The 12,567-nt window shown below is 54.7% G+C and overlaps 2 protein-coding genes across 4 annotated transcripts in view; one reads left to right on the top strand and one right to left on the bottom strand.

The window, feature by feature from the left end:
- Nucleotides 1-900: 900 nt before the first annotated feature.
- On the top strand, nucleotides 901-2,997 carry NPC2 (NPC intracellular cholesterol transporter 2). The gene is made up of 4 exons (XM_027638368.1): nucleotides 901-1,037; nucleotides 1,137-1,244; nucleotides 1,438-1,610; nucleotides 2,206-2,997. The coding sequence occupies exons 1-4, from the start codon at nucleotides 953-955 to the stop codon at nucleotides 2,290-2,292; spliced, it is 453 nt and encodes a 150-aa protein (XP_027494169.1). The 5' UTR covers nucleotides 901-952; the 3' UTR covers nucleotides 2,293-2,997.
- Nucleotides 2,998-3,631: 634 nt separating this feature from the next.
- The window catches only part of LTBP2 (latent transforming growth factor beta binding protein 2), a 94,315-nt gene continuing 85,379 nt past the window's right edge, over nucleotides 3,632-12,567 (bottom strand). For all 3 annotated transcript variants that reach the window (XM_027638299.1, XM_027638298.1, XM_027638297.1), the window contains exons 25-34: nucleotides 11,970-12,095; nucleotides 11,097-11,240; nucleotides 10,631-10,822; nucleotides 10,428-10,508; nucleotides 9,680-9,808; nucleotides 9,272-9,412; nucleotides 8,859-9,026; nucleotides 8,066-8,341; nucleotides 7,688-7,837; nucleotides 3,632-4,512 (exon numbers count right to left, since the gene is read on the bottom strand). In XM_027638299.1, the coding sequence (XP_027494100.1) occupies nucleotides 4,346-4,512; nucleotides 7,688-7,837; nucleotides 8,066-8,341; nucleotides 8,859-9,026; nucleotides 9,272-9,412; nucleotides 9,680-9,808; nucleotides 10,428-10,508; nucleotides 10,631-10,822; nucleotides 11,097-11,240; nucleotides 11,970-12,095 (1,574 nt within the window). In that variant the 3' untranslated portion in view covers nucleotides 3,632-4,345. The remainder of the gene's footprint in view (nucleotides 4,513-7,687; nucleotides 7,838-8,065; nucleotides 8,342-8,858; nucleotides 9,027-9,271; nucleotides 9,413-9,679; nucleotides 9,809-10,427; nucleotides 10,509-10,630; nucleotides 10,823-11,096; nucleotides 11,241-11,969; nucleotides 12,096-12,567) is intronic.

Below are 12,567 nucleotides of genomic sequence, written 5' to 3'. Positions count from 1 at the left end.
GACACCCTTTGCAGAGAGCCTGAGCAAAGCGTGGGGTGTCACGTCTGAGTCACTTGGTTGTGCAGCTGCAGCTGAGCAGGCAGACACTTCACTGGGACAGAGGTCTGAAGTGGGGACGCTGTGTTAGCTCTGCCACGTTCCTACCAAATCAGCACTCATGTGCCTTTCTCTCTACTATGTTCCTGACATGACCCAAGAAAGGCTAGAACTTGCTACCATGTGAAATTGGTGAAAAGCTTGGCTCAAATGCTTTCTGAAGCATCTTCCTCATCCTCTGGTTTGTCCTGGCATCCACAGCACAAAGCAGGGAGCCTATGGCATTTCACGAGTTTGAGAAACAAGGCTCCCAGTGTGTGTGTGCTCTGTAAAAGGCAGCAGCCACGCCAGGTACTCAGCAGATGTAACTTTTGGCACTCCGGTTACACAGACAACTTTCAACATGCAGAACACGAGGTATGACGTAAGCGACGGACAAGCCTACGGGCTGGTCTACTACAGCAGGGGGTTTATGTTTCTCCCCTTTCAGAAGAAGCAGCAAAAGAGCTTCCCGGTCCATCGCACTGCCTGTACTTGAGCCTGTCCTCCGGCTGCTACCTTTGGCACTGACTCCACCAGGATAGCCCAGGAGTGGGGATGTCCAGTGGCAGCGCTGTTGGGGAGGGTGTCTGTCTGTCCAAGGGCTGTTGTTCCAGCACACCACACCCCCACTACCCCCTTCCCCCCGCTGTCCTGTCACGGCGCTGTACCCTTTTCCCCGGTGCAACCTTGCTCTCCGCCGCGGCGCCAGGGGCGGGCCCAGCCCCAGGCCACCCCCGGGATCGCGTGGTGGGTCCCGGCCCGGCCCCGCGGGCGGAGCCGGCCCCAGCTGACCGGCGGGCGGGGCCCCCGCCCTCATGTGACTGCGCCGAGCCGCCGCCGTGCCGAGCTCCCAGTTGCTGCCGCCGCCTTCGCCATGGTGCCGTCCCCGCTCGCCCTGCTTCTGGTGCTGGGCGCCGCCGCCACTGCCCTGGCCGAGCCTCTCCGCTTCGTCGACTGTGGTGAGTGGCTCCGGCCCCGCTCGGCCTCGGGGCAGCGGGAGGCGGCGGCGGGGTGTAAGCAGGCGGAGACGGCCCGGTAATCCCGACTTTTCCTTGCAGGTTCCGTAGACGGCAGCATCCAGGAGGTGAACGTGAGCCCTTGCCCCACTCAGCCTTGCCTGCTGCATAAGGGGACATCCTACAGCATCAACGTCACCTTCGCCAGCAGTAAGGATCGTGTCCCCGGCAGGGGTGGGGAGAGGGAGTTAATCCTCTCCGTGTTCCACTGCTTGGAGTGGGGAAGGGCGGATGGAGAGGGGTCTGGGTGGGAGGAGGAGTGTCCCTTAGTTGTGTTCTTGCAGCCTTTGGGGTATGTGGAGAGGAGGGTGTGAGGTATACACACATTCTCCGTGTTTTGCAGAGATCGAGAGCCAGGGCAGCAAAGCAAGGGTGTACGGCGAGATGCTGCATGTGGACATACCCTTTCCTATTCCTGAGCCCGATGGATGCAAGTCCGGGATCCAGTGCCCCATTCAGAAGGGCCATTCTTACAGCTACCTGAATAAACTCCCTGTGAAGAGCGAGTACCCCAGTGTAAGTACGCAGGCAGCTGGTCAGCTCCCCAGCTACCACTTTACTGGGGCACCTGCCTTTAAGAGAAGACACCTTGTTCTGTTCTGGTGAGGGAGAGAAGACTCCTTAGACTGTGTGGTGTTATTTCTGCTGTGAACATGACTCTAGTTTCAAGGTTCCACTTTGGGACAGACCCAGCAGAGGAAGCAGCTGCTGAGAAGTGGCTTCAGCTGCTCCAGTATCCTCCTGTACTGTGCTTCCCAGCAGAGTCTGCTGCATGCAGCTGAACACTCCCAGACTTGGGGTGCTCGGCTCTGGAGTGCAGTTCAGCTGGGATGCTGCAGGCTGTTTCCACTGTTTGCTTTCTCAGGGAGTGGGGATCTGAGTGTAGTGTGTGGAGGTCTTCTGTGTCATGCAACTGAGCCCTCCTCCTCCACTCCAGGAGTGATTGCATGAGCATGGCCTACCTACTGCAAGCAAGGGCAATGCCCCAGCTCTGTCCTCTGTGCAGAGCCCCCAGAGCCTCCTTGTTCCACACAAGTGATAACTCTTCTCCCTATGCCCTTGCCTTAAGGTTTCCTGAACACCCTCATTTTCCTCTGCTCTTCTCTTTCAGATTAAACTGATCGTGAAGTGGGAGCTGGTAGATGACCAGGACCAGATGTTGTTCTGCTGGAAGATACCAGTGCAGATCACCAGCTGAGGAGCCCTGCCATTAGTAGGGCTTGGGGAGGGGAAAAACAGAAACAACACAGGCCAAATTCTTTTATATAATAAGCATTTCTTACTGCTTACTTCAGAGCTCTGGAGCCTCTGAGCAACCAGCATTGTGTTCCTTGCAAGGTCAGCCATGGGCAGAGCACTCTTACCACGTTTAGGTGATACCCCTGGGGTGTTCTCACAGCAGCTCAAGGGGCAGCAGTGTCTGCTGCAGGAGCAGGAGTGACTGAGCATCATCCTCCAGCTGCTCTGTGGAGGCACTTTTATTTGTTTGATGTGGAGCTGTCTGTCCTCACAAAAGAATTCCTCAGCGGTGAACCTGGCTAGTGTCTGAGCTGCTATCTGGTAACCCTTCAGTGCCTCTTCTAGAATGCCAGTTGCATCCACTCTCCTGTGTTTCTCCTGCTCTGTTGTGATGCCCCTGGGACCTGCATTTGCTATCCATGCAGCTGAAGCAGAGGGAAGGAGTCTTTCTGTGAGCTGGCTGTCTCTTCTGTCCTGGGCCCCTGCTCATGCCAGCAGGACTGCAGCTGGGAAAACTTTGTGGATGCAAAGCCAAGTGGCGTTCAATGTCTCTGCAGGGATGATTCTTTCTCTAACCAATGGTTTGCACTACTACTAACTCGGAGCTGCTGCGAGCTCCTGAATCTCTTTTTATAACTTTCCTTTTAATAAAGGCTAGACAGAATCTGCTTGTGTTGTATTCTATGAGTAGAGATGAGCAGGAGGAAAAGGAGACTGGCTGAACATCTTCTACTTGGGGTTCAGCTGGTTTTATTTCTTAGCTGAAGGCATGGATAGAGGTGGTATGTGACTTGAGTGTGGGTGACCTGCAAGCAGCCAAGCATTCCTGCTGCTGGTGTCCAGCTGGCAGTGTCTGGCTGTGCTCCTGCCTTGTTGGTCCTATGCAGGCTTGAAATTGTACAAAGGCTCCCTGAAGAGGTGGTAGCGTAGAACATAGCCTTGCTTGCTGCAGAATAGGTAAAGTTCTTTCTAGTGAGCTCTGAGGCTGGAAAAACAAATCCCAGACCTGCCTGACAGCTTTTGCTAACTGCAGTAACTGCACATTCTCATGCTGAAACTGCAGCCCCCTCCTGAGAACAAGGCAGGGTATGAGCAGTCACAACTGACGTGCTGTCTGCAGGGTCTGGAGTTGACCCCTGCGGCTGGGGCTTGGCTGGGGATTTGGCCTGGCAAAGGTTTCTACTCTGGCTCAGGAGCAGGAGGAGGTTATGTGCCAGCTGAGAGGGCTAAGAATTGGCTTACTGGAGTGGGATGGCCCTGCCCTTGGCAGGGGCAAGACAAGCACAGTTCTGACAAGCCCCAGTGTCTTGAGCCACAGGGGCCCAAAATAAATGTTTTATTTAACAACATGAGAGAAGTTTCCAGCAGACTCGGTTAAAAAAAAAAAGAATCACCAACAACTTTACAGAAAGGAAAGTGGACCTCCTCCCCTTTCCCCTGCCCAGCCAGCATGGGGCACAAAGGCAAAGTGTAGGGCTAAGGGCTGCATGGAGAGCTGGCCCTGAGGCCCTCTAGACCTCTCCCCCATGCCCCAAGGTTAGGCAGCAGCTCTAGAAAGCTGGGGTGCCCCCCCGCCCTTAAAGCCCTGGCCTGGGCGCTTCACAAGTAGTGGGGCCAGCACCCGCAGTGTGGGTGAGGCTTGTCACTAGGTCAGTGCAGCAGTGGCAGGGAGATGAACCCCCTTTCTTGGCAGGGTGAGGGGGAGAGGCTGGTGCTGTGTGGCACAGGAAGGCATCCTGTGAGCCTCCATGGCACAGGGCAATGTGACAGGTGCTGGGGTCTGGGTTGGGCTCTGCTGCAGGAATTGCAGGGGCTGGCAGGGCAAAGGGGGGTACAGAGGCTGGGAGCTCAGCCCTGACAAGTAGAGAGAGGTGGCGGGGAGGTTGTGCACTTCAGAGGGGAAAGAATGAAGAGCCTTGAAGCACCCGCAGCCCGGGGGGGCCTTTCTCTGTGCTCCCAGGTCCTGGAGCCACACGCAGAAGGGGAGCACCCTCACCCCCGCTCTCCTAGAGCTACGCGGCTGCTGGGTTCTGGGCTGTCTGGGGCACGCAGTGGTGTGACCGGGCCAGGGCCACGTAGCCTGGCAAGCATTGGCAGCGGTAGGAGCCCTCTGTGTTCTTGCAGGTGCCACCTCGGCACAGGGGCTCAGGGCTGCCCACCTCCTCACACTCGTTGATGTCTGCAAGGAGAAGCAGTTGGTGGCAGTGAGCAGTCCCAGGCCACAGCCACATCTCCTTGTACTCCTGCCAGCCCTCCCACACAGGTTCCCCATCCCCCCCTCCAGTACCCCCAGGATGACCCCTGTGACCCCACCAGCCTCTCATACCCTCAGCATATCCACAGAGCACCTTCAGTCTCCAAGGGTGACATCCCCAGCATTTGGCATCCTCCAGCACAGGAGTGAACTGTGCCCCATGCACACTAGATAAGAGCCCCACCATGCTCTGCAGCTAGTGACACCCCCAGGTTAGCAGCTTCCTGCTGATAAGTTGTGATAGCCTATGATCTTGGAGAAAGCCTTGGAAAGTGCCCTTTCCCGATCCAATAAGGTTGAGCAGGCAAATGATGGTGGCCCTGAGAGGCTGATTATCATCTCCAGGACCAGAACACAGAGGGACTTCGTGCTGCACAAACAGTGGCTTGTTTTATTAACCTGCAAACTGTGCCAAAGGGCTCACTTGGCCACCAGGCTACGGTGTGCATGTGAGCCCTACAGCAGCTGCTCCACTGTGACAGGTCTGCTCTGCTAAATGCACTTACCTGGACACCCTGCCTGAGATACACCAACTTGTGATGGGGCAACCAGCTGGACAGAGCACCCCTGTACACCCCAGAGCCCTTGCTTGCACTCACAGGACCTCCAGAGCCCAAATCCTCACCTACCAAAGCAGGTTCAACCCCTCTGAACCACAAAGTCCGGTCTCAGCCCCCCAGAGATCATCAGGGAGTGGGGAGCAGTTGATGGGTTCAGCCGGCCAAGCAAGGGAGAGAGAGTAACCAGCAGTAACCAATGGACCCCAGGAGGACTGAAGAGCTCTGCCACCCTAGGGACCCAGAAGTTTTAGAGACCGTGTCTCACCTAGCATAGGTGGAGAGGGCCATCTGGCAAAGAAAGAGAAGTGCAACCCCAGGGAGGGATGCTAGAAGCAAAACTTTCAGGGAGGCGAGAGGAAGAACAGCAGTCATGGGAGGAAGAAGGAGAGAGGAAACATGACAAGAGAGAGCTTGAGGAACAAGGCAGTCTTCATATGCAGCCAAAGCAATGGTTAAAAAGGCACTGTGGACTTGCACTAAACCTCAGGACCAGAACATTGCCATGAACAGAATGGGCTTGCTTGGTAGCCCAAGGAGGAGATGTTAGGCAGCATATCAAAGGAGATATGCTCTGCAGCCCAGTAAGCAGGGGGAAGTAAAAGCTGGAAGAGCGAGCAGGCTGGTCTGGCCACCAAATCAAGAGAAGTAAAACAACACTTTAGCCCAGAGCCTCCCAGAAGCCAGAAGCAACAGAGTAGTGCTAGCAGGCTGCACCAAGTCCTGGAGTTTGCCCACTCAGGCAGAAGTGGGGGCATGCAGCCCACCTTGCGGGGCCAGGGTAAGCTGACCCTATAGGGAAACAAGAGGGGACGCACTGCAGCAGCTGCAGGCAGCAAGGTAAAAACACAGCGATGACTAAGAACCGAGTAGCAGAACTGAAGGGAAAAAAACCCAGTCTCCAGAGTAAAATGAGGGCTAGTTAGTCCAGGGCATGAAAAGCAACGTGCAAAGGCTCCATAAATACATTAGCAGGAAACAATGGTGAATGTCGGTCTAGCCCTTATCAACAGGGGAAACAAAAGCCAGCCGAGCTGGCTGGAGCAGCTAACACAGGCTTTGTTCCAGCCATCATAAAAACACTCATGGTGACCAGACAGGGCACAGACCACATTTGAAGTGTTTAAACAAGGGTGCAGGAGCACAAGGAGGAAAAGGCCACATTGTGATGGAGAGGTTTGACACTCAGATAGATAAAACAGTTATATCCATATTGGTAAAGGCTTTCTGCAACACAAGTTCATATGCTTAATGCTTCTGCAGTCCTTGCAAAGTTGACAGGAGCATAAAGGAGGTCTTGAGAAGCAAGGAAAGATAAATCTTGTAACTATCTTCAAAAACAGAGAAGGGAGAATCCAGAATTACAGTCTGCTCACCCCCACTCCCCTAAGCAGTTCAGGTTTTTTAGTGACTAGGTTATAACCCTCCAAAGGATAACAGGGTCATTAAATAGCTGGTGCAGATCAGTTAAGGCCTGATTATGTTAAGCCAATCTGGTTTCCTTGCCTGACCTGATAACTGGCCTGTCAGATAAGGGAGAAGTAGTGGATATGATGTGCCTTGGTCATGGTGAAGATTTCAACACACTCTCACATGACACACTCAAACAGACTAAGAAAATATCATCTAGATTAAACTGTGGCAATTGCACAATGAGCTACATAGCTGCACTCCAAACAATTAGAAATACCTGGCTGTTACATTAAAAGCCTTTTAAAGCACAGCCTGCAGGGGTCTGTCCTGACTCTCACTCCATTCAAATGTTGTCATTAAGGTAGATGAAGGAAGAATCCCCATGCTTATAAAATATATGTGTGTGATGCCAGGCTGCAAGCACTTTGCAGGGTTCAGATTCAGTCTGATCAAGGAGAGAAGCAGTCCAAATTCAACCAAACAAAATTCACTGAAGGCAAATGCAAAGCACTGTGGCCAAGGAAAATGAAACAGTGCCAAATGCATGAGGGAGTAACAGCTCAGGCAGCCATTCTGCCCAGCTGTGTTAGGAGTGGCAGAGATGATGGGTTCTATATGAAGAAGCTGCACCATTGTTTTGTGCAGTAGGGATGTTGGGAGTTGGAGTAAATGCCATGCCTTAGGTAAAAGAGGGTCTTCTTCTGCTCTTTTGAGGATCTGAGGCCTCAGCTGGCTTAGGGAGTTGCACTGTGAAAAGGACAGAGACATGGCATAAGAATGTAGAGGAAATGCAGAGAGAAGTTTTAGAGACCGTGTCTCATACTGGAGGGTGGAAAGTGAGGAATTTCACCAGGGCAGTAGTGAATGCAGAGGACATTATTCACAGTAACAGTGGCTGGTGATGTACAAGAGTGTTATGAGAAGACGGAGCCATCAGCTGCTCCCGATGATGCCCAGAGGTGCCCTGATCTAGCTGCCAGCAGAAAGTGGCCGGAAGAACCTCCAGAAGAGTCCCCCCGAGCTGCACGGGAAGGAATCGCCAGGAGAGCGGGACAGGTCCGGCAGCTGTCCCGGCTGGCACCGCCAGGGGGCAGCCGCGGCCAGGGGACGCGGGGCCCGGTCGCACTCACCCACGCAGGCCATGCGGGTCATGTCCAGCTGGAAGCCGTCGAAGCAGTCGCAGGTGTATCCTTCCCGGACGCGCACGCAACGCCCGTTCTCGCAGCCGTTGAGGATCCCACACTCCTCTGCCTGTAGCCCCTCGAAGCCCTCGTAGAGGCCTGGAGAGGGGAAAGGTGGTGTCAGGCAGGGTGACCCTCCACCTAGCCACAGAGGGGACATCCGGCATGCAGCAAGACAGTGCTGGTGGTGCCAGGACGGACTTAGAACAGCCAGTAACAGAGCTTGCTCCAAGCCTGGAGCAGCCTGGCCAGGGTGGGAGCTGCCAGGCAGTCCCCATGGACACAGGCTGGGTGGGAAGGCACTTCTCTGTGTCTCCCAGTACTCACCAGTTTGGCTGGGCAGGTAGCGAGGTGGGGACCACACTGGGCCATGGTGGAGAGGGCTGCCATGAAACTCACTGTTGGGTTCCCTCCGAGGGAATCCAGCATCAGGGTTTCCATACTCTGACTCCAGGTAGTTGTAGTAGGGGCCCATATCAGGGCTGGGAAGGCCATAGTGGGGGTCTTCCAAGCCTGGTCCATACTCATACCTAGGTCTTTCTCGCAGCTCAGCCCCTCTCTCACTGTCTTCACTGGCCCCATTACACAGGAAAGCAAAATCAGCTGCAAGTGGTGAGAGAAAAGAAATGGTCAGTGGAGCCTGGCTCAAGAGAGGTAGGTCTGCTATGGCCAGTGTGCATCCATACTGGGTCAGCCGAGCCAGGCCTGCATTCAGTGTCCTCCAAAACTGCAGTTCTGTAGTTCATTGATGAGATCCCATCTTCAAGAAGACCACCTCCTGTCTGGGCCAGCAGCTTGAGCAGCAAGAACCCCAAGTTCCCCGTATGCTCCCGTCTCAGGCTGCCACTACCTCACCTCTCCTAACCTATGCAGGAGCAGTGGGATGCACAGAGGAACTCTCCTCTCCAATACCTTGGACTCATTGCAAACCAGTTTCAAGTACATCCTACTCACTGGTGCAGCTCAGCCCTGGAGAAGTTGGGGGGGGTATCTATTCCTTGGGCTGGTTTTAGCAATGCAGAAAAGAGCCTTATGTGGCAGACCTGCACAGCATGACCAGTGGCAGCCCAGCCCATTCCCACTTCTGCTGGGAGATGCTTGCCCCTGCCACCCTGCTCACCGGAGGACCTGTGTGGACAAAGTGCACAGTTCTGGCCCCAGGCTTCGCCCAGCCGGCAGCAGCACTCAGTGTACGTGGTCTGCTCGCCACGCAGCAGGTCTTGGCAGATGTAGTCAACAACGGTCTGCCAGCAGACATCCAGGTGGATTTCATACTCCTCCAAGGCATCTGTGAGTGACACACACAAAGGATGCCATCAAAATCATCCAAAAGAGTACCTGCCCATCTTGTCTCGAGAGGGATGACCATGTGCCCCAGCTCCTGTCCCCTCCCTGCCCTGGCTGGATACTGTGCTGCTGCTGGCACATCCCTGCCAGACACCAAGTTCCCACCCACTGGTCCTTCTTGGTGGACCCACCCATGGGGTGGGATGTGTGGGGCAAAGGTGTGCTGCAGTGGGAGATCAGGCTCACCTGCCCTGCTGGAGAAATTCACACACCGGTTGCCAGTGGCATCTAGCACAAGAGGGAGGCTGCAGAAGCAGTGGTAGGAGCCTTCCGTGTTCAGACATTCACCATTGATGCAGTACACTTCGTTCTGACACTCATCCTGGTCTGCCCACACACAAGGACAGAGCAATGTTTCAGTCTGGCAGACATGAGCAATGTGACCCTTTCCTTGCCCAAACAGAGACCTCAGGGGCTCCCACCACCTCCAGTCCCAGAAGGACCCACCTGGGACCTTCCCCAGGAGGGTCCCAGGAAGCCTGTTACTTAGACCTGGCCCTGTACCGTGGGCAGCAGGGACAAGTCTGGGTGCAGCAGCATGGCTGTCCCTCCATGGACAGTGTGGTGCCCACTGCTCTTTGAGGGCCATCTTACCAACACACTCAAGCCTGCTGGAGTCATAGAAGTAGCCTGTACGGCAGAAGCACTTGTAGCCTGGTACTGTGTTCAAACACTGTCCGTTGCGGCAGAACTCGGAGCCAAATATCTCACACTCGTCCATGTCTGAGACAGGGATGGAGGGAGGGAAAGAGTGTCTCAGGGAGCGCAGCCATGGAAGCAAGGTGGGTTGGGTGCTGTACCTGCAGAAAGCCAGCACGGCACCTTGGCCTGGATCACTGACAGGTCCCCAAATGAAGCCCCCACCTCTCCCACTGGTCCCGTGCTTGGGAGCAAAGGGGAAGCACCCACAGGCAGAGCAGGAGGAGGAATGATGTGAACAGGATACTTTCACAAAAAGGAAATTCATGTGCATTTCTGGAAAGTCAAGAACGCAACGCCCCTGGAGGTGAAGTGTCAAAGACTGAGCCAGCTGGCCACTGGGAGATCTGATCAGTAACTGGAAGGGTTGTGTCTTAATGGTCCCCATCCCTGGTTCATAATGGGCATGGGAGATCTGCACCAAGAAAGAATCACTGCCAGCAGTGAGGCAGGACTGGAGGGAGGGGCACTTCCACCTTGGCAATCTAGGATTTCTCTGGATGGAGGAAAGCAGCAGCAGGATGTTAGCATCCACCCCCACAGGCCCAGGGAGATAGTTCTGTCAATGCATCTCCATGCAGGGCTTTTTTACAGTGCCCTCCCTCTTCCCCCTTGAAGAAATGAAAGAAAATGCCGCTAGTACCTGTGAAAGAGATTTTTCCTGAGAGCAAATCTTCCTGGGGAATATAGCCCTTTCCAAGAGGGCAGATCTCTTGGTACTCCACTGACCAGGAAGCAGATGCCAAAGGGAGATGGAAAGCAAAGAAACAGCTCATTAGTGCAACAAAGGTGGAAATGGCAGGCAGAGCACTGGCCGTGCCTACTGTGGTGGGGCCACAGTCCTACCTGTGCCTAGGATGGGGCAGGGGTAAGTCTCACAGTTGTCACCCCAGGCTGCCCCCACAGTACAGCAGCACTCCTCCTTGGTGATGTTCTTGGCCAAGACGCTGTCACACAGGCGAACGTCACTGATGTGGTAGTAACACTGCTTGCGCTCTGCGCTGTCAGAGAGGTGGGCTGCGTGTGTGTCGGAGCCCTCTAGAAGACAGCAGAACAAGGATGGGATGGGGTCCTTGGCATCCCAAGACAGCATCCCACACCTAGACGGTCCCAGAGTACACCCACCACTGGCAGTGTGGCCTTCCCAGGTCCGCACTTCCAAGCTCCTCAGCTCTCCCCAGACAAAAGTGTGCCCATGTCTGTGGAGGCTTGTACAGCCCCGTCAGCCCATCAGCTTTATGTCACCCCAGCCAGGGCTACCACACTCCTGCTCTAGCTGTCACCCGTGCTTCTGTCCTAGTTGCCTACTCACCCATGGCAGTTCGGGGCTGGCACTGCCCTGCCTCTGTGTTGTACTCCTCGTGATCACTGGGGCAGAGGCACAAGAAGGATCCCTCCACATTCTCACAAAGTGCAGTTCCGCACACTGCGACCATCAGTTCACACTCATTTACATCTGCAAAGCAAGGGGCAGCAGTGGGCAGTGGGAGCCATGCCTGGGCATGGTCTGCAGCATGAGATCACCCTTCAGTAGAGAGATGGAAGCTACTAGGGATGAGCTGAGAGCTGTGCTCAAATTGTGGCTCAACACAAGCCTGACAAGAGCTTCATGCTCTGAACTCCAGCCTGCAGTGGGTCGCTGGATCATGGGATCGTCTAAGTTTGAAGGGACCACTGGAGGCCTCTAGTCCAACCTTCAGCTCAAAGCAGGGCCAGTTTATAGAATCCCACCAGGCTACTCAGAGCTTTGTCTTGTTGGGTCTTTAAAACCTCCAAGGATGGCAACTGCATAGACATCTGTTCCACTGCCTGTCTGTCTTCATGGTGAAAATATTTTTCCTTATAATAAACCCTGCCTGTTCTCTACAGGCACCCATCAAAGTACCTCTCTAGCACCTATAGTGCCTCAATCCCCCAAGGACCTCCCTTCCACCTGGACAGAAAAGCTTCACTCCACGTTCACTGGGAACCACTTGCTTTTTCAGAGCCCTGCTCCTTTGCAATCACAAAGATCTGCTGGGAGGGGGTTTGACTCCATAAGCTGCCCTGTCCACGTGTGCGATTCTCCAAGTGTGGATGCAGTCCCCATCTGAGGTCCGGGAGCCATCACACAGCAGGGACAATAGCCTGGCATCTACTGATGGCTCTGCTTCACTGACTGGCAGAGTGACCCTGGCAGACTCACCAATGCAGTAGTGCCCAGAGGGTGAGCTCTCATAGCCACGGTCGCAGAGGCAGCGGAAGGAGCCATCTGAGTTCTCGCAGAAGCCGTGGCTCCCACACAGCGTCTCGTTGGCGCACTCGTCAATGTCTGCAGCGGAGTGGAGAGCAGGAATTGCCCCAGACCCCACCTCTCCCAGTGGACATCCCTACCCAGGCCCTTCTGCTCTGACTCCAAGATCTGGGGCCAGGGCAGGTATTCCCATGACGTGAGGGACTGTGTCTGACTGCCCAACTCAGTCACTATGCTATGAGCTGCTATGAGTGTGTGTGTTAAAGAGAAGCTTCCTGCAACATAGAGAGCTGCAAAGAGGCAATGTGAATAGAGCAACAAAGCAGAGTGGAAATGGGAAATGGATGGGAAACATGGGAGGTGGCTGGCAGGGGTGACTGAAGGCAGCACAGTTTCCTGCAGAGGTATAAAGGGATACAGAGCCTTCAGGCTCACATTGGCAGGAGATGCAAGCGTGCAACTGGTGTGAGGCAAGTGCAGACAGATGAAGGATGAAACCCTCCTGCCCCATTCTTCTTGACCTGGTCCTTCTTCAACTGCTAGTGTCAGG

Source organism: Corapipo altera, unplaced genomic scaffold, assembly GCF_003945725.1.
Source record: "Corapipo altera isolate COAL_440 unplaced genomic scaffold, ASM394572v1 23, whole genome shotgun sequence".
Taxonomy (NCBI): Eukaryota; Metazoa; Chordata; class Aves; order Passeriformes; family Pipridae; genus Corapipo; species Corapipo altera.
Note: the sequence above shows the minus strand (reverse complement) of the source record. Positions and strands in the feature narration are given on the sequence as shown.

Bases quoted from the DNA above. Each gene is read 5' to 3' on its own strand.
- NPC2 (XM_027638368.1), top strand. From the start codon at position 953: ATGGTGCCGTCCCCGCTCGCCCTGCTTCTGGTGCTGGGCGCCGCCGCC. The intron at 1,038-1,136 runs GTGAGTGGCTCC...TTTTCCTTGCAG, and splicing joins TCTCCGCTTCGTCGACTGTG to GTTCCGTAGACGGCAGCATC. The intron at 1,611-2,205 runs GTAAGTACGCAG...CTTCTCTTTCAG, and splicing joins TGAAGAGCGAGTACCCCAGT to ATTAAACTGATCGTGAAGTG.